This window comes from Nicotiana tabacum, chromosome 8, assembly GCF_000715075.1.
Source record: "Nicotiana tabacum cultivar K326 chromosome 8, ASM71507v2, whole genome shotgun sequence".
Lineage (NCBI taxonomy): Eukaryota > Viridiplantae > Streptophyta > Magnoliopsida > Solanales > Solanaceae > Nicotiana > Nicotiana tabacum.
In genome coordinates, this window is record NC_134087.1 from 44,757,271 (window position 1) to 44,767,153 (window position 9,883).

The 9,883-nt window shown below is 34.6% G+C and overlaps 1 protein-coding gene across 3 annotated transcripts; it reads left to right on the forward strand.

The window, feature by feature from the left end:
- The first annotated feature begins 3,043 nt into the window (after window positions 1–3,043).
- On the forward strand, window positions 3,044–9,515 carry LOC107819729 (inactive poly [ADP-ribose] polymerase RCD1). 3 transcript variants are annotated; one of them, XR_012693969.1, is made up of 8 exons: window positions 3,044–3,303; window positions 4,004–4,127; window positions 4,566–5,794; window positions 6,187–6,428; window positions 7,285–7,388; window positions 8,123–8,525; window positions 8,618–8,713; window positions 9,150–9,515. XR_012693969.1 is itself a non-coding variant. In XM_016645871.2 (8 exons), exons 3-8 carry the CDS (start codon window positions 4,692–4,694, stop codon window positions 9,195–9,197), a joined length of 1,758 nt encoding a protein of 585 aa, XP_016501357.2. In that variant the 5' UTR covers window positions 3,044–3,303; window positions 4,004–4,127; window positions 4,566–4,691; the 3' UTR covers window positions 9,198–9,515. The 3 variants fall into 3 exon arrangements, 2 of the variants coding, with proteins under 2 accessions (XP_016501357.2, XP_016501364.2); XM_016645871.2 differs by having other exon boundaries at window positions 8,361–8,525; XM_016645878.2 differs by having other exon boundaries at window positions 7,285–7,358; window positions 8,361–8,525.
- Window positions 9,516–9,883: the final 368 nt, after the last annotated feature.

Consider the following 9,883-nt stretch of genomic DNA (forward strand, 5'->3'; position numbering starts at 1 on the left):
AAAGTATTTTTCTTTGTCCTTCCACCATTGCAAAAGATTAAAGGAGCCTTCGGGATTCACTTCCTCAATTCCCTGCGACAAATAAATTTCAAGCTTATTTAGTTGTGAAAAATCATTACTACTAGAACTTTGAGAACCCCTAAACCCTGCCCAAGCACTAAGTGCTCTTACTCCCGTAGTTCTTTTAGATGATTGAGAATCTGAAGAAGAAGGAGTTGGAACATTTAGTCTAACATGATTTAATGCAACTTGATAAGTATTATAAATAGTTTGAGCATTTATTCTAATTGAGGCTATTGCTTCCGGAAGTTGAGACAACTCATCATCTTCAAGTGCTAAACCATTATAAATAATTTCATACCAAAATTGAGGACCTCCTAATTTCGTATAAGTATTTAAAAAGTAGCAACACCATAAATAGGGGGAATAGGGAAAAAATATTTTAAAACTTTTTTCTCATAGAATCAATAGCAAGTTTATGAATTTCCTTGCCCTTTGAAAAATGAGCAAATAGATTAGCAAGTTCTGCAATATAAACTAAACAATTAGAAATAGTAGGATAATATTGCCCAGAAAATTCATTTGTAGCAATATGAATTTTTTCTAGAAAATCAACAAGTATTTAACATTAGCCCAATCCACATTCGTAAGGTGCTCATCATCATCACTTACATATGCATTAAACGTTGGGTTTATGAGGTTTCTATATTCATATGCAACAACCAAACTTTCATACATGTAATTCCATATAATCGGACAAGGTTTAGGAACCTTTTTTTCTCTTAGGCCACATTCATCGCATCTTTTAAAATATTCTTTAAGTCTACTTCTATGGTTTGAATAAAAAAATCAGTTAAAAGCCATTTTAACCTTTTTAATTTCAATATTTAAAATTCTCTTACCATCACCCGCAATTAAATGGTAAATATGACATACATCTAACATGAAAAATATTACTAAATGCAGGATTTAGTGTAGTGGTAAGCAAATCTATAACATTTGTGTTATTAATAGCATTATCCATTAAAACCGACATTATTTTATCACTGATGCAAAAATATCTGCAAATATCCATAACTGTATTAGCAATAAACTGCCATGTGTGACGTGAATTAATTATTCTATAAGCAATTATGCACTTTTGCATTATCCAATCCTCATCAATCCAATGATTGGTAACAATATAAATAGCGCAAATATTGTTCATATTCATGCTTATATTTGTAAATATCGCTCTTTACGGTTGTTCGAGGAAAACCTTTATAAGTAGGATTAAAAAATTTCTACTAATGCACAAACGAAGGGTCATAAGGAAAACTATAGGGTAAACACATAACAGTTACCATTTTTGCCAATTCTTCCCGATCTATATTTGGATCATAATATAAAATATCACCGATAATAGTGTTAATTCCCGGATGAAATTGATTTGAACCGGTACTAGGGCCAGCCTGACTAGGAGTAGGTACATTTTTTCCCTCGGCCAAAGCTTCCAGACAAAGATATCTGACTCTATCTTGAGGGTATTTTTTTTATGTGTCTAGCCAAAGTTTCCGTCTCCCCCTCCTCCCCCACGATTCAAAATATTTAAAAGCTAACTCCGTACCACAAGTATTACACTTAACTTTATTTTCTGGAACTAGTTGAGTAAAAAATGGTCAAACATAAAATGTTTCTGTTCGTTTGGTAGATTGTCTAGAAAAAGTAGGAGCAATAACTGGAGTATCAGATGGGTCATCATTTGGATTAGCAGGGTTATCACTAGTTGGGTTAACATCAAGAGCAAGACTAGTGGGTGTATCATTATCCGGTTGAGTTTAATCAAGATCAATTTTCTCATCATCATTTTCATCAATAGTATTATAATTATTAGAATAAAGAGCATTCATTAATCCATGGTCTAATTGTTCATCGGCTGCAATATTATGGCAAAATTGGCTCTCTATAAATTGTAATAAACTATTATCGCTATCAAGAATAGCAGGTGTAGGACGACTATGAGGTTTGTTTCGGGGAGCCGGGGGTAGGGGAGGAAGAACATCATGACCACTAGATTCATACTCTTGGATTTTCCCTTATTTTTACCAATTTTTTTTAAGGAAGCCATCTTAATTAATCAAGTAATAACAAATAAATAAAACAAACAAAACTATAATATTAAAACTTAAGAGTTGGAACGAGTTTACCGAATTGACGAACAACTTGTTGAAAATTGGTTATAGTTGAAGACTTGAAGACTTCAATTCACTAACTTCACAATTTTTTTACAAATTGTAATAACCTCAATATTTTTTTTACTATTTTTTGGAATAAAGTAAGCAATAGTAGCAAGTATAGAAGAAAATTTGAGAGAGATTGTGATAAATTGATATTGATTTTGTAAGAAAAAGGAAAGAAGGGAGGAGGTATTTATAGTTGAAAATATGGAAAAAGTGTAATTATAAAAAGTTTGGGTTTAAAACAAAATTTTTTTGGGAGGGGGAGGGGGTTAAATGCCTACTTTTTAAAGCCCAACAATTGTTTTTTAAAATAGCCAAACGGCTACATTTATTTTTTTTAAAAAAATTACCGTTGGGCCCGTTTGGCCCGCCAAGGGACCGGGACAAAAGATCGGTCCTGTCCCGGTCCCTTGGCGGGCCAAACGGTGCCGGTTCTAACGGTTCCAAAGCTAAGAACCGGCCCACAAGACCAACTCAAGTCCACCTTTACCGGTCCTACCGGTTCCGACCCACTTAGTCCATTTGGCCCATTTGAATTGCGGTCCCGGTCCCGGACCAGCCCACTTGCCACCCTTATCACGAGGTAAAAGCTTCTTCATATCCACGGTTTACATTTATTTATACTAAATCATTAAATAGGCACATATTTGCATATAAATTTATTTTTTCTTAATCATAATAAGTTAAGATGGCGTGATATAAACTGTAAACGTAGAACATAAGTAAATTTTTTAGCTTGTCATACAAACTCCTTAAAAAGTCAAAGTCTTACCTTTTAAAGATATTTACGTGCACTCAAATTGTAAAATTAAATTAGTAAAATCTAAATAGAGCGTGATTGTGTGTCCTTTCCCTCCCTTTCTTTTCGCCCAAGCAAGCTATAAAAACCAAATATTAAAGGTCCACAGAAAGAAAATCAGATTCTGGAAATCCCGTAATTGATTTTTTTATTAGTAGTTTTTCACAAAATAATTGACTGAAAAAATACCATTCCTTCCTAACATCGTCGTCTGCTAATCTGCTTTGCTTTTGCTCCTCGCACTGCACTTCATGATTTTGTTAATGAAGGGCATCATTTATCGTGGTAACCACCCCTTTTTGTTTTTCTTTTCAATTTTTTTATTTTATTTTTTATTTTATAGTTTATGGATCTGAATTAATCTGTTTCGATTTGGTTGTTCCGGAATTTATGTGACCTGATTTTGATTTTATGAGAAATTGTTTTGACGCTATGTTTTATTTTTCCATCAGTCTATAAGAATTAATTCCTATTTGAGGTTGTACTTTTTTCAGAAAAAATCCTTTTTCTTATTGTCGGATGGTATTAGATTGGACACCGAGTTTAAGATGTTAATTTGATTTAAATATTATCATAGTAATATAAAAGTTAGATTGGTAGAGAAAACATTAATTCAAAGTTAAAATTTTTGAATAGCAAGTGACATTTATCCATGGAAAATCTTTGCAACACTAGGTGAATTTTTTTCATCTATCCAAGTTTTGGTGCACAAAGTTACTGGGTACCTGTGTTTGTGGGAGGTAGAATTAGCCTATTCCCCCCAAAAAAAAATCTTTCCAAAACATGCAATTTTTTAAAACAGTTTGAAGTATTTGTTGCTGTGAAAGTTGTATTGAAATGGAATAGCTGCAAACATGGGGGAGTAATTCTTTGTCAAATGATTTTTTCTTAGTGTATATATCTTAGAGAGTGAGGAGTTTTTGTTTAGATTTGTTCTTTGTACATTTGCTTTCGACTTGAATACTGACAAAATCTATGTTTTCAGAGGAGGTCAATTAGATTATCTCTTTTAGTTTAGCATTGTGCAAACGGTAAGAATTTGTTGACTTTACACCTACGTTATGGAGAAAAGTGGATTGTACAAAGATCACCATCCAGTGCAAAAGTTGGTAAGTATCTCAAAGTTAGCTATGTTCTATTCACACTTTCTTGTTCCTCAGAAATTAATTTATCTCTGTTTCTAAAAACAATCTCAATAAATGGTTTGTGACTTCAGTTGGATGCGTGCAATGTTTCTTCTTCTCACTTTGCCCGCGGTTAAGTATGAACTTATACTTTGTTGTTAAAACTTAGGCCAGTTGGCTATTCAAGTGTTCACTTAGCATTGATTTTGTTTCGATAAAGTATTCACTTAGCATTGATTACTTTAGTAATATTGTATTGACCTCTATATCTCTATGCAATGCCTTTGTTCAGTTGGTCGAGTGTCTGCTTTCCATAATTTCTGAAGCTGGACAATTCCTTTTAAGTTGTTGATAAATACATGAAGACGCTGTTCTGGATTTCCTTTTTTGACTGATTGACTTCCTATTCTTTTCCTTTGCTAGGTTTTGCATTTTCTACACCATGACGTTGCTTCTCGGAAATTTATCGCAGAGGATTTATACTATGTTACTTTAGCGTTTAGCCTTCTTGTTTGATACTTGTAAATAGATAGTTTACCTGTAGATAAAATGGAATCAAAGTTGTTTGAAGTGCTAGATAATGGCCATAGGACTGTGGTTGGATCAAAGAGGAAAGTGGCTTCTCAAAATTTGTCTCATTTATTTAGAGCTAGCAGTGAGAAACTGTCAATTCAATCCAACCATGATAGCAAGCTTGGAGAGAGGAAAAGGACTGCTGAGTGCGAGTCTAATTATCAGTCACATCTCAGGAAATCTTTACTCAAGAACTACTTAAACTTTATGAGAAGCAGACTACCACAACGGGTACTGTTTTATCAGAATGGTGAATGGACCGATTTCCCTCAAGATATTATTCTTATAGTTAAAGAAGATTTTCGGGCAAAAAAGGCTGTTATTGAGGTGAAAGTTGGTGGCTTTCATTTAATGCTTGATATTCTATATATGGTTCAAATAGATCTGATTAATGGTTTGCACAAACCTATTGCCTGGATAGATGAAGCAGGTGGCTGTTTCTTCCCCGAGTCATATCTTGTCAGTTGTGAAATGCATGGGAACTTTAAAAGCCAGTCAAAGAGAATCGAAGAGTTTATGGCTATTGAACCAGATAGGGTAGCTGATATTAAGTTGCAACTCGAAATTGATTTTAATGGACTGGAAAATAGTAATAGTAATTTGGAAGAATATGTGGAAGAGTCAAATGTTGGTTTTAAGAGGATTAAAGTAAATCCTGTTAAAGACAATCAAGAATGTGCTGATGATAAAAAATCAGATGCAAAGGTGGAACAAGTTGCAGAGAATAAACAGAACCAGGAAATAAGGACTCTTGCTGTAGTTGCTCTGAAATTGGTGGATGCAGAATCTGTCAAAAATATGTTTGTTATGGGAATGAATATCATCCCTAAAATGGATGAAATCAAAATTACTAAATGCTCTAGTAATTATTTGAAAACTCGCTTGGAACTCTTTGAGAAGCAAATTGAAATAACCCAAAAATATCGTGGGAATGCAAATGTTCGATATGCTTGGCTTGCCGCTTCCAAAGATTTACTATCTACAATTATGAACTATGGCCTTGCACTTGGGGGACCTAAACATAAGACTAAATTTGGAGTCGGAGTTCACCTCAGTACTCTGCATTGTGCCTCTAAAAGGTTTGAATACATTCTCTTAATGCAACATTATCTCAGTCATAACTAAATATATTTTGCACCTTCAATGAGGTGAAACTCTGATCAGTTATCAGATCCCCCCCCCCACCCCCAGCCCCACCCCCCCACTCACAAAAAAGAAAAAAGGAAAACAATAAGCCTTAAAGAAAAGAATGCTCCAGGTTTTTATTTTCTTTTCAATGAAAAGGAAATACTACTGTATGCCGTTGGAAACCTATCCTGTGGTATGATTCGTAATATGAATCTCCACATGACTAGTGAAGAAAGTTCTTGCTTTCCCCTGATCCCATCTTTTTCTTCTTGTTCATGTCTATTATTGTTTCTTAGAGGATCTAACATCAATCTTTCTTTTCTTTTTTCTCTCTCTCTTCCAGTGCAATTAATTGTGATGTTGACGAAAATGGCATCCGCTACATGGTTTTTACTCGTGTGATTTTGGGTAATGTGGAACTTTTGAATAGCCGATCTGAACAATGTTGTCCTACTGATGAAAATTACGATAGCGGAGTTGATGATCTAGAGAATCCTACTTGTTATGTTGTTTGGAATATGAATATGAACGCACACATATACCCGGAGTATGTTGTGAGCTTCAGAATTCCTCCAGGAGCTGAAGGTGATCTCCACTTTTTTCCTATATCTAAGCATCAGGATGAGATAATCTGTATAGGCCTTATTCTAACGATTTGTTTTGAAACTTTTAGTGTCTATAACCATGGGTCTTATTACTCCCTTTTTCATGTTGGGCCATTCCATGTTGTCACTTTCCTTGAAATGGAAAGTTTACCCTTCCTTTTTTGTTAAACTTTTCAGTAGTATCATATTCACTTTTATCTTTGCGTAAGTCAAATGTCAGAAAATAAGTATCTGTTAACCATACTTTGGGGCTTAGTTTTCCTTATAACCACTTTATCTCGATTAACTTTTGGAGTTAAAATTGAACTTAACATTTAGTTTGTCTTCTGGCAATAAAATTTTAATATTGTGTATGGAAAGTATATCAAGCTACATTTGTTTCAAAGTAACAAAAGTACTTTTGCCTTAGTTAAGGAGTATTTCATTTGACTGGGAAGTGAAATAGGAAAACCATTTTTGATTTAGAAGAAGTATAATTTCAAATCTACTCTCTTTCTTTACTCGACCAAATTATGACCATAAAAATGGGATTGAGAGAGTATATTTCCTTTTGCACATTTGCTTTCCGCAGATACTTTGAATATAAGAGCACGATGTAAAAATTGTGAGGTGAAATTCTCAATGTTCTCTAGATCTGTGAAATAAATAAATCGACAAGTTTGTTATTAATTTCAGATTCTTTAGATCTGTGAGGGACCTTTTTGTGCATTTTCCCCTTTACAGATAAGCCAGTGTATTTTATGTTTTTTTAGCATTTTAATGTTGAGTAAAACATAAAATATTTCTCTTTTAAGAATCACGCAGCGCTTGAATTATCTCTATCACGTTTCTTACAGGACCCCACTTCGGAAATGATAGCCGGATGCACGTCTCAGGTTACAGTACTTGTTGTCAGGGCCCTGTGGATCAGGTACCCACAGATACATTTCCTAAGGACTTGGTAAGTTACAAATATTATGAACTTGGGCGGATTTGATTATGTGGCCTTCATTGAACTGAAAGATGGGGAAGTTGTGGAGGGGTGTTTTTGACATGCAACAATTGCAGAATGAACTGGCTGATAATATGACACATGAAATAAAGTTGGGATTTTGTTAGACTTCAAAAGAAATAAAAGCACACTGGGCAAAGAACGGGAACATGAAGTTCACTCAACTCAAAAGACCATGTCTTGAATTTCTTTGGTAAAATGAGTGAACTTAAAAGAAGCAGCAACTTATATTATATCCTTTGACATGCTTTTTTCTTGTATTTGCTAGTTCTATTTATCTACTTGATCAATCATTGAGTTTCTTCCTCAGATGCATGGTAGTTACCTAGGGCATAATTAATGACACAGACACTTGCTTAAGTACTATCTAGGTAACTCTTTGATATTATTTGACGGCTTCACATTTGTACATGATGCAACAAATAATCTTCATCCACCATTCCAAAGACACTGTAATTGCACATGCATGTGCTTAAACTGCAGTATAATTTTTGGTAACAGTAAATTCTGAGACTCTTCTCCTGAGTTTTGTAAAATTGTCTGCATCTTGAGATCAGCTCTGAAGTCCAGCTTTTTCTGTGTTTGCTTGGATCTGTACTGCTGTATGCTTAGCCTGCCATAGATGGTTATCAACTTTGTTGTTGGCATCTAGATTTAGCTTCCTGATTCTCCACTCTTGACAGGTGCTAGCTAGCAATAGGTATTAGTATAGTGTGAAGTTTTGGCACATTAGTGAACCTTGTCCTGCAAGAAAAATTTCTATTTTGAAGCGTTGCTGGAATCATAATGAGGAGAGGGAGAGCAAATGACCAGGACTGTATTACGTTCTGCTTTTTTGAAGCAGTTCCTTCTGAATGGTTATCTATTCATCAATTATCTGGAGTTCTTTCTAGATAACAGTTATTGTATATTCATCTTTAGGAAAGTCGCAATCATCAAATATCAATGGGTAAATTGTCCCTAGAAAAGGTTGCAAGGACTCCAAAGTCCCCTTGGATGCCATTCCCCTTATTGTTTGCTGCAATCTCCAATGAAGTCCCTGCAGAGAAGATGAACCTTGTTACCAGCAATTTTGAGTTGTTTAAGGTTTGTATAGTTGCAGAATCTTTCCTTTCTCTTATTTTACGCCTGGATTGTTAAAGATTTTCTTCTCTTGGTTCCTTTCCCGACATTGATAGAGCAAGAAGATAAGTAGGGATGAATTTGTCAGACAGTTGAGGTTGATAGTAGGCGATACTCTGTTGAGGTCCACTATTACAAGTCTTCAGTTCAAGGTATGTTCTGTCTTTTATCTGTAGAGTTTGTGCAGATGCTCACTTGCTCTACATGTCAAGTGGCTTGTTGTCTAAACTTGAGAGCTGGCTTATATTTATTACATATGCTTTAATTTAACACATGCTGGCTTCTATTTATTTATTCAAGTAAATATGGCATTAAGTAAAGGTATTTGTGTTATTTTAGTTGTTCTTATTGTTAATGCATGCGTTCTCATTCTATATTTTATCCTTGCATAAATAATTACATAGGTTCTTGCATAAGTTAATGTTTTTTTTTAACGAGGGAATTGGAACTGGTAACTAGTTGTGTTGTTTTATGCTGCGATTATCTTTTATTATTTGGGAAGTCAAACTAGCCCAATTGTTTCTTCTTCTGTCTTTTATTTATTATTTTTTGTTTATTATTTATTTGTGTTTTGTTTGTCTTTGGTAGGTACCATCTAAATCCTTTGAAATGGTTCCGCCAAAGCAAGAGCCGTAGAGTGCTGCCTTTAAATGAAATACTGCCAATTCCATTAGCAAAGCCACAGAGTAACAGTTCTTTACGTGAAACGCCTTTTCCGTGTTGTAGTGAGGTCATTTGGGAGGTTCGATTTCCTTTCCTACAGTATTGTGATAGTAAAAGCATCTGGTCTTTTGTCCTAGAATATGGGAATACAAAGTGGTTAGTTCCTTTTGCGAACGGGCTTGATGGTTTTTCCTCCTGTTGTGAACCTCTTAACTTTGCTTTTGGTTTTCTGGTTAATTTTAGTTATTCCCTGAATTGAATGCTTATAAAGTTTGCCTTTGAGGTTTTCTATTTCATTGTTCACTTTGCGAGTGGTCCATATGTATGCATTGGTCTTATAAGAGATCTTTCTAACTGCATTCATAGATGGTATGACAATGCATCAAAACTGGGATACCATTAACGGAATAACTTGCTGCACCGCCTTCTGTCGCATACTGCTTGTATGGATGTATTATGTATATAGCACCATGATTTATTTCTGTAGCACATCTTGTGTGTTTTAATACCTGTTTGATGATCATGTCTTCAATTTCCAGAAAAGCTAATCGTAGGCATGAGCTTGATCTGTTAAGAACGAAGTGACTAGAATATATCCTAACATGTTTAGAAGTTCACATACTGTTGTTACACTAGAGATAGATGTCGCACACCATTTA

Bases quoted from the DNA above. Each gene is read 5' to 3' on its own strand.
- LOC107819729 (XM_016645871.2), top strand. From the start codon at position 4,692: ATGGAATCAAAGTTGTTTGAAGTGCTAGATAATGGCCATAGGACTGTG. The intron at 7,389-8,360 runs GTAAGTTACAAA...ATTCATCTTTAG, and splicing joins ATACATTTCCTAAGGACTTG to GAAAGTCGCAATCATCAAAT. The intron at 8,714-9,149 runs GTATGTTCTGTC...TGTCTTTGGTAG, and splicing joins TTACAAGTCTTCAGTTCAAG to GTACCATCTAAATCCTTTGA.